The sequence below is a fragment of the Stegostoma tigrinum genome, chromosome 37 (genome assembly GCF_030684315.1).
Source record: "Stegostoma tigrinum isolate sSteTig4 chromosome 37, sSteTig4.hap1, whole genome shotgun sequence".
Taxonomy (NCBI): domain Eukaryota; kingdom Metazoa; phylum Chordata; class Chondrichthyes; order Orectolobiformes; family Stegostomatidae; genus Stegostoma; species Stegostoma tigrinum.
Window position 1 is genome coordinate 8508308 of NC_081390.1, and position 19489 is coordinate 8527796.

Consider the following 19489-nt stretch of genomic DNA (forward strand, 5'->3'; position numbering starts at 1 on the left):
GAACACCAGGGATAACTCCCCTGTTTCTTGTGAACAAAAGGTGTGGATGAGTTGAACTGAAGGGTCTGTTTCTGTGCTGTACAATTCTATGACTCTATTGTAAGGTCTTTTAATTCTATTTGAGTGTCTAGACTGAATGCCTGTTTAAAGTTTCACCCAACAGACACCACTCCTGAAAGATGGGATGGTCATGCTCAATTCAACACTCTGTGCATTTACACTTTAAGTTAGCAATAATGCAAAATTGTTTCATCTTCACAATGATTATAAACTTACAGCATAAAATCTGAAGTTTAGGGCTCTTGAGTGCAGTTGTAGTGCATCTACCGCTGAGCCATGAAGACCAGGTTCAAGTCCCACTTGCTCCAAAGGTGTGTGACAAACATCTCCATATATGCTGATTAAAAATACCTAAAAATCTGTAGCTAATCCTCGTTCTGCTCTCGTCTAGTCTTAGGCCAGGCTCTGACTCCAGATCAATGCTGCATTCACACTGTAAATTGATTTAGCTTTGCGACAACAATGTTATTCTTCTAGTGCAAGTGTGCACTTAAATGTGGTTTTACTGATATGCTCTATGACCTCTGTTGATTTACCTTGCAGTGCTCTGCTCAATTTTCCTCATTCAACTCCCAGCCAAATGGTCCTGATTTGAACTAGCGGCTCAGCTAGTATTCTTGACCTGCTGGACTCTGTGGGCATTATAACATAGCACAGCATTGTAGATGGGGATAAAAAGGCTGACCTATTCACTTTCTCCCTGTTCACATCTTAAATTGGCAGAGTGTGGAGAAGAAGGAAAAGACATTTCACAAATGAATATTAGCATGTATTCCTTTTCAACAAGCACACTGCTCAATAATGATTGCATAACCACTTGGATTTTGTTGGAATTATACAATATTTCTCTTGTATGGCTATTTATAATTATTTACGATGAGGTTGTTAGCTGCAGATAATAAGCTGATAGGTTCCTACTTGCTAAATGCTGAAAGGGAGTTAACATGTTGTTGGGTTTAAACTGGGAGTTCCCTGTTCTTTCTGGCCAGAAGTTAGTTCCAACGGTAACCATTACTCTCTATTTGAATAGAAGCAGCTCATTGGCATTGATCCATGATAATTACAAGAGATTATATTGACTCAGATTTTCTGGTTTTGATGATAACAAAACTGGTAGCTGATTCTAAAAATGCAAGTGACATCTTTAGTCTGCACAAATGTGGTCAAACATGGAAAACCAGGAATTAGCTGTCAGTGGTTCTATACTTCTAGAACTGAAGAAGGGTCACTGGACCCTAAATATTAACTCTGCTTTCTCTGCACAGATGCAGGCAAACCTGCTGAGTTTCTCCAGCAATTTTTGTTTTAGTTCATTGTAACTTCCTGATCTGCTGTCTGTGACCATACATCAATGTGATTGGCTGTTTACACCACTTGATGACATCGCTGTTGCTGAATGGCTGTAGACCCCAGTGATTGGCATCAGATTATAATTAATGAAGAAACCTGCAACAAAATTTGCTGAACTTTTGTTGGTTGTTTACTTTTAGAACGACAGCAAATACTGTCATTTCAAGCCTGCCTCCCAAAATGTTCATAATAAGAAACTGTTGTAAATGTAGTTTGAGATCAAGGTGAAGTTAATCATGGGTTAAAAACAAATTATTAAATAGATCATAAAGAATTATAGTGGAAATGGTATTTTTTTTAAGAATCAGCAAGCTACTAAGAAAGGAATATTTTCCAGAAGAATGAACTATAGTTATTCCCTCCTGCAATCCACCAACAATTTTATCTTTTAAGCTCAGTACAACGTCTTGCAGTATAGTTAACAGTTGGTACTGGGTTAAAACACTCAGTATTAACTGCGCTTGAACAAATTCTGCTCCATCTCACTTCTGCTGAGGCAGCTGGTTTGAGAATATGTCAGTGCATGTCAAAAATCTGGTAATAACATTCTAGCCAACACCACAAAGAAACAATGTCCAGCTGAAATTCCTGGTCTACTTAAGAATCCTCAGATATTTATAGGGTCTAGGTTATATTTAAGCAGAATCACGTTACAGAGTTTCTCTCAGGAAGTAGACATGATTTCTTACTTTTGCTCAGTAATGTAAAAAGATGCTTTGATTGTTCAAAGTTATTCATGTGGGAACATTTCATTATCTGTTCTCTATTTGTCCCTGATAAATTCAAATGAAAGTTGCCATAGTCCTACTGTCTCATCAGAGAGAGAAGGGTAAGTGGTTCTGAAGGAGGGTCACTGGATCCAAAATCTTAACTCTACTTTCTCTCCATGGATGTCAACAATTCTGCTGAGTTTCTCCAGCAATTTTTGTTTTTGTTTCAGATTCCCAGCATCCATAGTTGTTTGGGGCTTTTTTTTTTGAGGTGGTTTAACCTGAGGGTCAATTCCTCAAGCAAGAACGAGGATTGAGGAGGAGACTCCTTCATGTACAGGAATTGATTATTGGTATCACTCTGCATTGCAAGCTAGCCATCCAAGCTAACCAAACTCCTACTTGCTGGATGTATGTTTGTTCAACGGATCTGGATTTGGCTGGAAGGGGAAAGGAACTTTGACAAAAATGTAAAAAGTTAAGAATCCATCTGCTTTTGAATGTAATAAGTTGGAATGGTGATGATTGATGGGAACAATTGGTTGAAGCAGAACTGATATGTGCAAGGAAAACATATATTTAGAATCAGCCACTTCTTTGCAACAAAGCCAAAAGATCTGTAGTGGTTAATAAAACCAAATCAAGGTGAATTGTCTGTCTTGCCTTGAAGTTGGCTACTCAGTGTAATTAATGATTGCTGGAACTGAAGCTTGGTACCCTGGATTTCTCTCTGAGTTCCTGAATGTTTGTTTAAGGGGGCACACAGGAAATTTCTTCCATGTTGCTTTTCAAACAAATTGGACTTACTCATTGATCCAATAAAACTCCATGCTCTCTCAACCATGCTGGATATTTTATCAGTACAGTCCTCTCAACTTTTATGTGATATAAGGACACAAGAAAGGAGCAGGAGTAGGCTGTTGGGCCCTTCCAGCCTAGTCTGTCATTCAGTAAGATCCTGGCTGACCTGATTGTGGCTTAACACTGCCTTTCCTGCCTGTCTAAAATGACCCTTGACCTCTCAATATATCAAAAATCTGTCCAAATCAATCTTGGATATATTCAATGACCCAGCTCCCACTGCTATCTGGGCAAATACAAAGATCCATAAGCCCCTGAGAGAAGAAATTCCTTCTCACCTCTGTCTTAAATCAGAGATCCCTTATTTTGAAACTGTGTCCCAAGTCCTTGACTTCCTCACACAGCATCCTCTTAGTACTTAGTACTCTGTATCCTCATTGTTTCAGTAAAGTCAGTTCTCAGTTTTCCTCAAGTTAAATGGCCACTAGGTCAAAAAGAAAACTCGAAGTACAGTGGACAATCAGAAACGCAAACAAAAACAGAAATTGCTGGAAAAGCTCAGCAGGCTCTGGCAGCATTGCAGAGAGAAATCAGAGTTAATGTTTTGGGTCCAGTGACCCTTCCTTAGAACTGATGACAGCTAGGATAAAGTTGATATTTATGTAGAAGATGGGGTGGGGGAAGGGCCAAGAGTAAAGGATTGGTGGAAGTTGAGCCCCAAGACAGAGAGAAAGAGGTGGAAAGAATGAGGAGTGGTTAAAGGACAGTCTGGGTAATGAACAGTTGCTAATAGGGCCTAGAAGTAGCTGACAATGGGTTGTGTGTGGTAGCCGCAATTGATGTCAAAGCCTGGCGTGTGGGGGTTGGAGTAAGGGCTCAATCCCTAAAATTATCGAATTCAATGTTATATTTTACAAAATGGTGATGGCAAAGTAGGCAGCGTCCGCCTCAGCTCTGGGCTCAGCTTTTCTATCCACTTCTCTTTTTATCACTTTTCCTCTTCTCTTTTTACATTTTGTTTAAGCTACCTTGGTTAATGAAGAGACTGGCAGTGCTGCAGAACAGAGCAGCCAGCGATCGCAGAGCTGGAGTGGAGAGGCCAGCGGATTGGGGCCTTGTCACAAATCTTGTCCCTGGCACTTTTGGGAAAGCGGGGCCATGTGTGAAAAGCCAATAGCATGGAGAGACCGCAGGCTATAGAAGGGACTGTAATGTTTATCTTTTAACTTTATTTCTTTATCTTCCTAATTTATACTATGAGGAGCTGTAATGTAGAACTTCCACTTCTCATTTCTCTATTTTTGTACCTATCGTATTTTAGTTTCTAGAATTTTGTACCTAGGCACTAATTTTGTACCTAAGCGGCACCATGTGTGGTGACAATGTACACATTTCTGTCTACTCCTGTACTTTGTACTTGAATACACATGACAATAAATTTAATTCTAATTCTAATTAAGTCCAGAAGGTTGTAGGATCTCAAGTGGAAAATGAGGCGCTGTCCCTTCCAGTTTGCGCTGAGCTTCGCTAGAGCACTGCAACAATCCTGAGACAGAGGTGCTGACCAGGAAGCATGGTGGTTTGTTGAAGTGACAGGTTACTAGACATTTGGGGTTGTTTTTATGAACAGAATATAGGTCTTCTGCAAAGCAGTCACCCAGTCTGTGCTTCGTTTCCCCAGTGTAGAGGATCCACATTGTGAGTAGGTTATAAGATCAACCTGCTCAATCCTTCCTCATAAACCAAACCCCTTCATCCCAGGAATCGACCTAATAAAACTTCTCTGAACTACTTCCATTGTAAGTAATGCCTCCTTGAGTTAGGAGACCAAAACTGTACAATCACTAAGGTGGAATTTCACCAATGTCCTTGTGGCAAGATTTTGCTACATTTATATTACACCTCTCTCAATAAAAATTAAATTCCATTTGTCTTTCTAATTTCTTGCTTTATTTGTATGATAATTTTTGTGATTCATGTGGAATTTTGGAGTCTCTTTCAATTTAAATAATAGCCCCATTGTTCTCACCAAGATAGTCAAACTTAGACTGAATTCCATTAAGTTTGTTATGGACCAGACCAAACTCTCTCAAAACACAATAAGGAAATAACCTGGATCCTAACTTTCATCTTATTTAGGATCAAGTGGAAGGTCCTGTTTTTCAGATATGATTTAATTGGTCAAACTACTTGGCTTAAAGCAAAACAAACTTCATTCCTTCACCACAGTTAAAATATAAACAAAGAAAAAAGAGTTGGCATAACTTTAACTCAATTGAAATACTTGACAAAATAATATATTATCTAACTGCTACTCATCAACTGTTTTAATATAGCAGTATCCTGCAAACACACCCTAGGCAAAGGCAAATTCAGTAAAATAGATTTACCACACTTTCTATCTTCTCCAGTCCAGGAGAAGGAACATCGAAAGAAGCTAGCAGCAGAGACAGAACTCAAGCTTTTGCAGCAGCAGAGAGACAGCTGTATCTAGCAGCTTCAACTCCAAAAATCCCCCAACCTCAACAACTGGAAGCAAAACTAAAACCCTGAAGCTGTGTGAGCCTGCCTCCACCAACTCATGCTTCTTCTGTCTTTTTTTTAGAAAAGCTACCTGCTCTGTTTTTCTATGGACACCTTGCGCCAGATTGACAACACCTGTTTGCAAGGAGAACAGAACAAAACAAATCCCTTTTGAAAGCACATAATGTCACAAATTGTATTTCTTAAATGAGTCAGGCCCCCATCATCTACACTTCCACTAGGTGCTGCACTACAGCCAGCCCAGGACTGGAATATTTTACTAACCAATGGAAATTGCAGTCAGATAGTAGTAGTTAAACTGTCTGACTTCCCACAGGAAAAGGTAGAAGTAGATACATGAAAGCACCCATTCACATGATATAACAGGATTGCTATACATTGCAGAATGATCTCAATATTTGTGAGTATTTGGTTGTTTTTGCCCAAATCCATTAAGAATGCTACTTGTTATTTCAGCTGAAAGACTATCCAAAGGGAAAACAAAATGGTTAACACACAGTGAAGGCATGGGGTTAATGGGTCCTTTTCAGATTGGAAAGATATGGAATACCACAAGGACCGGTCTTAAGGCCGGAATTATTTTTTGCACAGGAAGGGTCAGATTTTAATGATCTAAATTTGATGACCAAGCAAGAATAGGTGGGAAAGCATGGGAACATAAGGAAACTGCAAGGGACATATGTAAGTTGAGTGTCTGGGCAAAACATGGCAGATGGAGCTTAATGTTGGAAAGTGTGAGTTCATGAACATATGCATGAGGTCACAATGGATGATTCAAGTGGCAGGCTATTATTTAAATGGAGAGAGGGGCTCCAAAAAGAAGTGCTCAGCAGAGAGGGATCTGGGTGCTCTTGTGCATGAATTCTGAAGATGTCATACCAGACACAAAAGGTTAACTTTGTTTCTCTTGTCACTTGCTAGACCTGCTAGTTTCTTCAGCAGTGGTTTTATTGCATTGGTTTCAAATATCCAGCATCCACAGCATTTTGCCTTTAAAAGATTGGAGGCTCAACTGACATAGATGTGATGGACATAACGGCCTAGCTGTGAGTTTTAAAATTCTTTGTCAGAAAAGAGCCAATATTGTTGTTTGACCAAGTAGAGCTAAGGTTCTACATACCAGATCTGGATCATGTAAGGCTCTTCCTGTATAAGTCAGTGGTACAGCAGGAAGCTTCTGTACAGATGCACCCAGGAGACATGCACTGGGTCATTGAAACTGCAATATGTATATACGCCAGGCATATGCCAGGCACTAATTCTGCAAGGGGCAGTCAGGTATATGCCCGGCACTAAGTGGCACCACTGCCACCTCTTCCTGTTGGGCGAGACAACAAATGTGCAGGAGGAGAGGCTTGCAGAGGATGCCAGTGTTTCTTGTGTTTAAAAAAAGGTAAAACAAGCATTTTTGAGATGAAATATTGAGGCTAACTATTAATGTGAGCATACTATTTTTTATCTCAAAAAAGTGGAGGCGTTGATCAAGTTCTAGGTCAAGAATGTACAAAAGTTTGATTTTTGGTGCTAACGAAATGGTGTAATCTTAGATGCCAGATTCATTAATGCATTACAATATTTTGTGCTGTTAATTGTTGCCTGTGCATGTTCTCATTTAAGTTTGCATTTTGTGTTAATTCTACCAACTTTTAAATTATATTTGTAATGTTACGATTCAACATCATATCAATGTAGCAGGAAGAGCCTGCTTTAGTTGTAGCTTTTAGTTGTAACTAATGTGTGGCCTTTGAAATGGAAAGGGTGGTTAGTGAAAGATTATGGGCATAATTATGGTTTACGTGGATTGGCCATGCTAAATTGCCCATAATGTCGAGGGATGTGCAGGCTGGGGGATTAGTCTGGAAAATGGGGGCTATGGGGATAGAGATGTGCGGGTGGTGCTGGGTGGATGCTCTTCAGAGGGTTCATGTGGACTTGTTGGGGGCAAATGGCTCGCTTCCACATTGTAGGGATTCTATGATTCTATGAAGTTTCCAATTTTCAGTTCATTCAGTGTGATTCCTGACATCCAGTCCTCCCAGGCTCAGAGCAACTTTTATCACACAGTCTTCTGCTCTTCATCTTACAGCCAGGTTCTAAGGTGTGTTCCCTGGGGAACTGTGTGACCAAACAGATGGAAGGGGTCACCCCCATCTGGGATCTTGCAACATTCCAGTCACTGGTACCATATCTAAAACCCAACTGCTCATCGCTGTCAATGCTGCAGGACAGGATCTGTCCCTCACTCTGTGGGGTTTGATTGCTCTTGCTGAAGTCACTGCCAAACAGCATGGAAGGTTTACTACCCCCTTCGCAGGCAGGGGCCTGGAGGTCTTGGGATGGTGGAAAAGAGGCCAGTCCTTTTCCCAGTAGACTGCCACAGCAGCAGAACAAGCCAGGTTGGACCCAAAGCAGCCTGGGTCAGTGTTGTATCCCAGGTTAACAGCAGCTCCCAGCAGTGAAAGCAGAAGCTCAATGAAGTCAGCACTCATTAAGGGTAACCAACGTTGTTCTCTTGCTCTGTCCGCGATCTCACCCTTATGGAGCCACTGTAACTCTGTCACTGTGTATGGCTGATGGATACAACTCTCACTATTGCATGCATTATGTTCAGCCACCTCATCCTCCTAAACTATTAACCCTTCCCGCCTTTGTGCTTCCTACTCAATCACAAGGATCACCTCACCTCCTCTCCTGTCCATGAAAGACCACTAATTCCTTTCCCATCTACTTCCATCATGCAGAATCCTTCCCTTTGCCTCTTGCAAGAAAGATTGACCTACCCTCGGGACTGATGTTTCCACAGTGCCCTGACTGAACTGAATGTGCTTGACGGACCACGTTCAACCCTTGAACCAGAATAGGAAGAGCCCTTTGACTGTCTGATTGAGGGTAGTCCCCTTTACTTCACTAAGGACTGCTCCCCTTTGACTTTCACACATAGTCTTTTGCTTGAAATGCATACAGTTGGTATAAGCTGCAGATGTAATGTTGACGTAGCTCCATGCTGGTCAGCACTGCACCATTATAAGCTACCTGACTCTCCCTCTGTAATAAATTCCAATGCAAGTCACAGAGGCTGGCAGCCTGTAACTAAGCACTGATGAACCTCTATGCCAGAAAGCGATGTCACCTACACAAAGGCTGACAGCCTTCAAGGAAGCGCAATGTAAGCAGACCCTAACAGACAAAGCTAAGAACCATAAGATGTATCCTACATAGATGCAAGTGTTGCAAAAGATCGTGGCTATTCAATTTTAACCTTAACTCTACATTCCTGTAAATCCGATTATTTTTCATCCCTTGGTAATCAAGATTCTGTCCACCTCTATCTTAAAAACATTTAAAAATTCTGCAGCCACTGCCTTTGGAAGGAGGATATTCCAAAGAGTCTCCGACAGAAACATTTTCTCTCGTCGCTGTCTCAAAACGGGCAAACCTTTATTTTTAAACTATGACTTCTAGATCCCGATTCTTCCACAAGAGGAAACATCCTTCCAACATTCACCCAACCAAGTCCTCTCAAGATCTTACATGAGTCAACTGAGTCATCTCTGACTCTTCTAAATTCCAAAGGATACAGGCCTAACTTGTTGAGCCTTTCATCAGAAGGCAATTCTGACATTCCAGGCGTTGTCTAGTAAACCCTCTCTGAACTGTTTTGTGACATTTTGTGCAAAGTGACCTGACAGAAGCTCACAAGCCACAGGTGCCCCTGAGATCCAAAGTAAAGCATTGAAGGGATGAAGTAGTGTAAGAGTTTGTCCAAGAACAGCCATGGTGATGTGGTGAGGTTGGTGTTTCGCTGCTGTTGACATGTCTAGAAAAATATATAGCAGAATGTTGTCTATGGTGTCCGCAGTGACACTGTGCTGAAGGAGCAGTTGACTGCAGATTTGATAAGCGGCCAGGTTTACTCTGATTTACATGTCGGGAATTCGTGTTCAGGAAAGGAAAAGAGAATGGGAATTGTTGCATAAAAATGGTGAATTGAGCTAACACGAAAATAAGATAGTCATCATGTGTTTGTGGGATTCAGCAAACACTATTTAAAGCTTAGGGGGAAAATCAGGAAGCTTTCTCTTGATAAACAAAAACAGAAATTGCTGGAGAATCGAATCAGGTCTGGCCCCATCTGTAGAGAGGGAAACAGTTAATGTTTCAAGTCCAGTGATCCTTTTTCAGGATTGTTCTCCAACATTTCTGTTTCTCATTTTCTCCAGCAATTTCTGTTTCTCATTCGTTTCGGACCTCCAGCACCTTGCAGTTCTTTGTTTTAGTTTTAGCTTTCTCTTGAGACTGAGATTCTGATGTTTTGATTCTCACTGTATTTTCCCACATTTCTCACCATTGCGCTCAAAACTCCAGGGAGGGGAATATTCAACTTAATGAACCACGTTTGATTAGGACAATAACAGAGTTTGAAATTCATGCTGTTTTAGTGATATGTAAACTGAGTGTGTGCCTTGGCATGCAATGTCTTCCTGCTTCTTATGAATGAAATGCATCAGGGACTAGTCATCGCTTACTGATTGGCTAGAGAACTAGTCTGCCAGGCTAGTTATAATAATTGGAAATCTGTTTGTAACATGCTAGTTACCCTTCAAAATTGATGTAGTAGCAGATAAAACAAATAACAAAAATAGTGCTGAACTTTCCTAGAGTGTCAATTTTGGTGAGTTTCATGGAGGCCAATGCTCGTGAGCCTCGGTGATTTTTCTCACATTAATTTCCTTTGGTCACCTCATTAATTACACAGAAGTAGAATGATCACCAGTGCTGGAACTTTCTAACGTGGATGCCTTACTTAAATCCCAGCTGCAGAACAGTTGAAATGCGGCGAGCTGGAAATGACCACTGCAGATTATTTCGTGACATTACGTTTTGGAAGAGAAGGGGACATTGGTGCCTCCTTTGCCAACTGGGAGTCTCGGTGGATGGGATGGTGGATGGGAGGACCACCCTCTTTGCCCAGGACTACCAGAGGCAACAATGCCACCAGCCTGGTCTGAAGGAGCTACCCTGGTCAGTAAGTGTCCACCGTCCAGAGGATTATGCAGCAATGGTACAAGAAGGTTGGTGATCTTCTGCGCTCCACAAGGGTAGGCACACCATCTTTACTCTGCAGCTTTGCACTTTCTAACTCTGTCACTGCAACCACCTCACCCTCCTGAACAACTAGCCCTTCCCTGCTCTCTTTGCTTCCGACTGAAACACGTGGGTCACCTCACTCCTGCCCTGCACAAACAGCCACTGTCATCTCGCTTTCTCAGTCTTTGACTCACTGTGGGAGAAACTGTCTCCTAAAGAGGGCTGGAAGTGTAAAGACAGGCTGCAGGGTGACTGACCTCTGTCTCCTCATCCCAGATAAGAACTTGATTTGTTGGTCAATGCTAAATGTGAGTTGTCACTAGAAGCTATGAATGCCTGATTAATGAAATTGCTCCTTTGTTGGCCTCACCTTGCTGCAAGTGCACCCTCCCCTGAAACAGAACAAACTTATTTCACCCACCATGAGGATGCTGGCTGTTAGTTTTCATCCTTCTTGCACAGTCACGATTAGGCCAAAGATGGCCAGCATGGTGGTTCAGTGGTGCCTCACTGCTGTCTCACAGCACCAGGGACCCGGGTTTGATTCCACCCTCGGCCAACTGTCTGTGTGGAGTCTGCACATTCTCTGCGTGTCTGCATGGTTTCCTCCCACAGTCCAAAGATGTGCAGATGGATTGGTTTGTGGATTGGTTGTGCTAAATTGACCATAGTGTTCAGGCATGCATAGATTGGGTGTGATATAGGGGGATAGGTCTGGGTGGGATGCTCCAACGTTTGGTGTAGATAAGTGGGACATATATCTACTGGAACAGCATACCATTACAATTTTTAAAATTCAGGATTAGTTAGTAGTTCAGGGGGATTTGGCTTGTTTGTAGCTCTGTTAATTTGTTAACTGTTAGAGAGTTAGACAAATAAACTGTTACTTGTTGATTGTAAAGTGAATATGAGGGATTTCTTTCATTTAACCACTTGGACTGCCAACATTGGAAACTGGTGAGGTCTAGTGTATCACTGGGAGAATTACAAACTGCGTAAGAATGAGGCATGCTTAGGATATGTTAATACATGCAAATAGGGACCATCTACTAGTGCAATTCCCATCCAGCCATCGATATCAGAAGGATATCCTCAATTTTGAAGCCGTAATTCTTTTTTCATTCTGGCTGTATTCTCCCAAATATTTTGCCAAGGGCTGGGAAGATCTGCCATTAGTGTGTTTTCTCCTTTCCCCAAATTTCAACATGCATGTTTAAAGAAGTATAAAAACATAAAAAAAATTACATAGAAAGATCAAAGATGGGATGGGCAAGCAATGTAATAAAAGTTTTCGCCCATTTTTGCAACTTTGGGTTAATGTAGCAGGAACATTTGTCCTGTTATGATTAAGTGCATTTCCGATAATCGTACAAAACTGTGATCCAAGGTGACTTGCAGTCAATGGGTTAATTACATCTAGTACACCAACAATAAAAGTTAGAAATTAATTTTACATAAAAGAATTGCAGTTTATTAGTGATATTAACATTACAGGCATAAAGGAAAATGTACATTTTGTTATCACAGATGCACGACCATTAATAACAGTTTGATGTCAACGCTCATGAATACAGATTGGAAAAAATTACAGAAATGTAATTTTGACATTTGAGTACTGGAAGTTTTTTTTGTGCATTAGCAGCATTTTTATGCAACAGATATGGCACAGTAGGTCTTGATGTACAGTAGGTAGCATCCCTTCCTATGAGCCAAAAGCTCCAGGTTTGAATCCCACCCCAGGACTCGATGGTTATGGAAATGTATTTATATTGCAGGTGAACAAGTTGAATATCAACCTGCAAATCCTTCAAGTACACTGCAATAGCAGGAGGTAAGGGTGGGAGAGACTCCTGATCAGGCATATGATGGATAAAACTTGGAGGGCTCTATTATCATTTCCGACAGCTCCAGATGTCAACATGCATGTGAAAATATATGTTGCCGCAACAACTGCCTGAGTAAACTATATCAGATCACCACCCAGATGTTATATACACACAAGTACACCATAATTTAGTATATTAGTGAGGATCCTCAAATACGTAGAAAAAATATCAAATTTATAATTATTTTTGACACATTTGTACTCACATGTTCCATGGACCCAAATGTCATCTGAACCAAAAATGTGACTACATTGTTGGAATGATCAAATTCTCAATTTTAAAACAACTGGATATGTTTCTTTAAAAAAAAACAAATGAAAATCCTTTAAAACACACCAGGTCATCAATCGAAAGGTCCCATCCAAGTTAATTATATATCTTTCTTTTCTGATCTTTCCAACGTTTTCCAGTTTTTTACTTCTGGTTTTTAGTTGCTTTAACATATTCCCCCGCACCCCACCACCCCCCGGCCCAAAACCCCAGGAGATCTATGTTATTTGAAAATACAAAAAGAATGCTACTTTGTTGATATACTCATTGTGTGTTAAGGCAGTTTAACTCTTAAGTTCTGATTCCAAAGTAGCAATTTTGTCACTATTAAGAAAACACTAATTTCCAACACAAGGAAACAAACAAATCTTTAAAAACTGGAAAGCATTTGTTGGCGAAGTAATTACTTATCTCATATAAATCTCTTAATAAGTTGTAACAAAATCACACAAACAATTGAACAGAATTGAACAGTGCAGGGCAAATTTAGGGTTTGTTCTCTGCTACGCATATACACACAGAGTCATAGGCCTGTACAGCGTGGAAACAGACCCTTCCATCCAACCCGTCCATGCCGACCAGATATCCCAAATTAATCTAGCCCCATTTGGCAGCATTTGGCCCATATCCCTCTAAACCCTTCCTAATCATATACCCATCCAGATGCCTTTTAAATGTTGTAATTGTACCAGCCTCCACCACTTCCTGTGGCAATTCATTCCATACATGCACCACTATCTCTGAGAAAAAGTTGCCCCATAGTTCCCTTTTAATCTTTCCCTGCTCACCTTAAATGTATGGCCTCTAGTTTTGGACACTCCCGCCCCGGGGAAAAGCCCTTTTCTATTTACCCCATCCATGCCCCTCATGATTTTATAAACGTCTCTAAGGTCACCCCTCAGCCTCCGATGCTCTGGGGAAAGTAGCCCCAGCCTCTTCAGCCTCTCCTTATAACTCAAACCCTCCAACCCTGGCAACATCCTTGTAAATCTTTTCGAACCCCTTCAAGCTTCACAACATCCTTCCTAAAGCAAGGCCTAGTATCTTTATTTTCCAAACAGTATTAATAGTATTTCCTCAATTTAAGTTTTGACAGAAAATTTAGGTTTAAATGAAGAAGAATAAATTACTGTTAGGCAATATCATTTAATACTTTTACGAATTACTTCCCAAAGCAAGCCTGAGTAGACACTCACTCAATTTTCATTAAAACCTTTCAAGAGCCCAATGCAATCTTGCACGAGGTTGCATTAAGTTTGATGAGTTTGATTTGAATCTAACTAATGGTCTTTGCTGCAACCCTAACACAAGTGTTATAAAATCTTAAGCCACAGGAGCAGAATTAGATCATTTGGCCCATTGAGTCTGTTCCATCATTCAATCATGGCTGATATGTTTCTCAACATCGTTATTTTGTCCTCTCCCCGTAACCCTTGATACCTCTACTAAACACTAACCTGTCGTGGTTATTTTAATACCTTTAGAAAACTGTGTTAAATCAGGAGTTAACATACAGATTAGTCAAATTAATAGTGAATCTTTGTTTTTGTCATAATGATTCTGTTACATTGCACAGCCATACCAATGTCACTACATTTCACTCTGCTTTTCTAGAGCTGCAATTCAATTCATGATTATACAGCTTGTTCACTAAATTATTCCTTAAGTGAAAATTCAGGTAGCGAATGCCAAAAGGGTTACACATCATTAATGGTTAGTTAAAAATAGGAAGTTAATTCAAGTTGTTAGGTATTAAATAGGTAATAAAGCAAAATATCAATATACTACCCAAGCTCAATGATGCTTGCTCTTTTATTTACTACTGCATGCATCAAGCATCTTGAAAATTTAGTGGCCACCTTTACTCAGATTTAAGTACCTACACCTAGACCACAGTTTAGTAAATTAATACATTTAACTGTCCTGCAGTAAAACATGACTTTTTTTTGTTTTTCTAATATCACAAACCTTACATTATTTTCTTTACCAGTATGAGATCATGGATCACATCTGATATTAAAACACTACAGTAGACATTGTTATGTATCACCAAAACATACCTGTGCCTGAAGCAAAAAGTACAATCTAATTTGTAAGGAATAAAGTGGATAGCCAGAATTATAAAATTTGATGTGGTCTGGAAAAGGATCAGGCCTCTTAGTATTTACACTGAAATAACTATAAAGTGCTTAACATCCAGCAGACAAGCATTTCCAAAACCGAATTCAACTGTTAAGAAGTTTTCTGTGAGCTATTATTTGCAGTTTAAACTATTATGTAGATCTTCGCATAAAGAACATCCTGCTATTTGGTAGCCAGCTAATACATTGTATAAGAAGAGCAAGTTCAACTATTCACGTTTAAAGAGCAGAATAACTTGGGTCACAACCTGCACACAACTCAACAAAGTCCCTCTGTAACAGTTTAAAATTCAAGGCTAGCGAGAATGATGCCTAAATTAGGACCATTGTTATACGCAGAGCACAGTTTAGGGTCACTAACCATGTACAAAGGAGCTCAAGTATGACTGAAATTAGAGCTCAAAGTTCTGTGAATTAATCAATTATAGGGTCAATCATTGTCAAATAGAGTCAACCAGTAACTTTTAAAGAGTCTCTCACAGGTCAACTAGCCTTTGATTTTTAGTAAATTAATTATGTATGAGAGTGTCTTCCCTTGCTAAGGTTTCATTTTGTCAGAACGTTTATCTTTAACTATCAAAAAAATTAAAGAAGAATAATGCTTATAGTCAAAAATCATCTTGGACTTTGAAGTACGTGGTAAATATGAAGAACTCTTAATGAAGTCATCTAATTGAATCTGCAGCAATACTATTCAGGAACAGAAATTTTGATTTGCAATTTCCTGCGTACTTACGCCCAGAGACAAGCACAACAATGGGATCAATAACAGCTTGTGGAATTTTGATTGTAATTGAGCTATGTACTTAAGTATATTATCCCCAAGAGTCCATCTTTTATAACCATTCACCAAGCCCATCTCTGCCCAAAACCCATATCCTGGCCTTGCTTCCTTTATTGCCATTTGCTCAGAGGATTCTTAAAAAATTATGACCAGGTTCAGAAAGAACAAAGTCATGGGTCCAGTGTTCCCTTGAAATTCTTGGAGCCTTTTAAAAAATAAAATCATGCTCATTGAAACCTGCTCTGCTGCATTTATGTCTTTAACTGGACTTATTTTCATGGTATCATTGCAGGCAACATTAAAAATTTAACAGCTTCCCACTCGCAGTTTCCTACATATGCTGTACCAAATCTGCATGAATGATGGTTAAATGAGTGGAAACATTAATTTAGTATTTAAAGGAAGATTGTATGCTGCAGAGGTTGATTAGTGCCCACATTTATTTTTGATATAATATGGGATTTCAAACATAATCTGACATTGGTGAATTTGTTTAGAAATGGCACCATTTTGGACATAAGTTCTGGGTGTGACTCTGCTGGAAATGTAAAGTTTCAATGACGAACAAAACACTTATTACCAACATCAACAGAACGCATACTTGAGCACCTAAAGTAGATGTTAGTGATACTTTTATACAGATGGTTAACAATATGTTTAACTTTTAATAACAACGCAAATTCTGATCTATGCATTGAATGTTTAAGAGATAAAAAGCCAGGGTTTACGAAAACTTGAAATCAATCTTATAATTAAGCAGAATTCAAACATATGGCTTGTACATTAGATGGACAATATCATCTCCAACCCCAAAAGGAGGTTCCACTGATTTAGGTTATCCAAATGGATACATGCTGCACAGCAACAGATTTTACCCTTTTAAGGAAACCCATAAATTTAATAAATATTTGAAGTCCAGTATTATTCTCTGTTTGGCCTTGTCTTTTCTTTCTTCTTCAGGATTTTTTTTAAACCAACATTAATGATGGGGAGGTCAGGTTCTTACCGCAGGCCGTGGGGGAGGTCTTGAAGGAGGGGGTGCTCGGGCTGGTGGTGGTCCAGGAGGTGGACTCCTCACACATGGCCTGGCTGATGAAGCAGGAGGCCTGGGAAGTTCACGGGTTAAAGGAATACATTCATTGTGAGGTGTGAGAGTAGCAGGAGCATTGCATGGACGAGATGGTGTTTCATTTTCTTTCACTCTGGTGAAGTTTATGCAGCGACCCTACATTAGAAACAGAAATAACCAAATTATAATCTTCATGTGTTCATTCCTGTATTTCAGGTCAAAGTGCTCTGGGGAAGACTTATACATAGCAATTCATATTTGTATTTTCTTTCCCAACACTATTGTTTGCAACTATGTTTGTCAGCATTCTTTCAGCCAGCAAATTAACATTTAGTTTACATTTCTTTTTATACCTATTTAAGGTTGTTTGTTTAAAAGGCCAATATTATTTATACCAGACTCACTTCAGTACAATTTAGCTAGCAGTTAATTTGTCCCGGAATTTCCACTGGGTCCGTTGCGTTTTTGATTTATTTTCCCTCATATAACCAGTTTATTTACATGTACACATTATTTATAAAGAGACTTAATGAAATTGAAGAATGCAGGTGATGCAACATATCACAAAAGAAAATCCAGCATGTCTATAACTGTGGTTTAAACTCTAAGATCTGTGAAAGTCTTCAATAACAATGTGTATTCATATAGCACCTTTGACATGATGAAATACCCAAAGCATTTTATGAACATTGTCAAACAAAAATTAAACAAAAAACTCTAAGGAAAATAGACCAAATGAGCAAACCTTGGGTCAATGAGATGGTTTTAAGGAATTCCTTAAAGAAGGAAAGAGAGGAAGGCAGCCAGAGATTTAAAGAGGTAATTCCAGTGCTTGTGACCTTAGCAACTAAAGATGTAAGCACAAATGGTGAAATGACCAAAATTGGGAATGCCCAAGAAGCCTGAATTAGAAAAGTGCAAGGAATCTCGAGTGATCTATAAGCCTGGAGGAAGTAACAGAGCTAAGAGACAGGGGGGCTATGGAGACATTTGTAAACATCTTCCATCTGTCTATATTTGATTAACAAAGTGAGAACTATGATGTAGATGATCAGTGCATTTCCCTTCCAAAATATGTTGCTAGTGCTTACAAACAACAGTGAACATTTTCATTATCTACAACAATCAATGTTGACTTAAAAATTAGAAACACACACAGAGACAAATTTGTTCAAAAAGTTGTCCAAACACAGCAGAAAAAGTTTAGCAAAGAAGAATCACTTCAACCTGATGTGAAGACCTGATTCCACTGCCTAGAATCTTTGAAACCTCATACAACAAATATGTGAGCTGCATGTTTACATATTTCCCACACAAACAAAATATTTAGCAGCCAAATGCCTTACTTAGAAAAAATACCATTCACCATGCTGCCAGCTTCCTTTGGGACTTTCATTTACAACAAGGTGATTTTAGTCCAGAAGTGAGAATTATTTTGGCATCTTATTTGGTCTGCGAAGAGACCGTCCTTGGTTCACCCTGCATTAATCTAATAATTATTAATTGCTGAAGAAGGGTCTAGGCCCGAAACATCAGCTTTCCTGCTCTTCTGATGCTGCTTGGCCTGCTGTGTGCATCCAGCTCCACACCTTGTTATCATTTATTGCTTGTGGGTTTTGATCTGCTAGAAAATCAAACCACTACAATCACAGGAGCAACGGTTCAATAATGTAACACTGCTGATTTTAAGTTGGTATATAAGTATGTACTTGCACTCATTGTGTGTTATTATTACTTAAATTTATTCAGTGTGAAATAAAAATGGCCACTGTTGGAAATGGCAGGTCAAGCAACATTTGTGAAATGAGATTAAAAAATTTTAATATTTCAAGTATTTACCTTTATCAGGTGTTAACATATGCAACATTAATGAAATGGGATAAAAAGATGTTGATATTTCAAGTAACAAAGTGTGGAGCTGGATGAACACAGCAGGCTAAGCAGCATCTCAGGAGCACAAAAGCTGACGTTTCGGGCCTAGACCCTTCATCATTTGTGCTCCATAGATGCTGCTTGGCCTGCTGTGTTCAACCAGCTCCACACTTTGTTATCTTGGATTCTCCAGCATCTGCAGTTCCCATTATCATTGATATTTCAAGTATTTACCTTTATCAGGTGTTAACATTTCCAGCATTTTAACATTTTTATTTTAAATTTTCACAATTTTATTTCAATGTGACATATTCTAGTTTAATTGCAAGCATACTCCAGTTGAATAGTTTGTTCAATATGGCTGTGAAAATGTGAATATTTCATTTGAGGCAGACTTTGTACAGTTTAAAATATGGTGATATGCGTATTAACATTAATTGGAAACACGAGTTACCTCTGATATTATGGCAAATATAGGACATTTTGGTACAAAGTGCAAATGAGGCTGATAATAGTTTGACCCTTTCCAATATGAATGGAAGAGAAACCATGTAAGTATCTACATATGGGTACATATGTAGTTCAGAGTCACTCAGCAAGAGTTTAATTTCAAATAATTGCACCTCACAGTGTTTATATTTTAATTAAAACAGCAGCTAAAAATAACTGTGTAACATGTTAAATGTTCCTCTGGGCAATCCACTGATTAAAGAATATAACCATGGTTCTAAAGTGTCTGTGCTCATTTCATGCTATGTTAATCAAACACAAAAATACTCAGTCGTAAAAAAAAATCATAGCTAGCCCATCACTGGTATACAATCATGTAAGAAACCATGAATCTGTTCAAATTACTCTCACTCCAGTTAAAGTGAGAAGGGCCGTCAAAGTGCTGCCAGTTCCTGCCACGCACT

The 19489-nt window shown here is 39.4% G+C and overlaps 1 protein-coding gene across 2 annotated transcripts in view; it reads right to left on the bottom strand.

Moving 5' to 3' along the window:
• Positions 1-19489, bottom strand: part of LOC125467594 (anthrax toxin receptor 1-like) — a 110049-nt gene that overhangs the window by 8916 nt on the left and 81644 nt on the right. Inside the window, exons 18-19 of one of the 2 annotated variants that reach the window (XM_059640272.1) lie at positions 16641-16859; positions 12025-12737 (exon numbers count right to left, since the gene is read on the bottom strand). In XM_059640272.1, coding sequence (XP_059496255.1) covers positions 12717-12737; positions 16641-16859 — 240 coding nt within the window. In that variant the 3' untranslated portion in view covers positions 12025-12716. Of the gene's footprint in view, positions 1-12024; positions 12738-16640; positions 16860-19489 lie in introns of those variants that run through there. The other variant, XM_059640271.1, reaches the window with a different exon arrangement.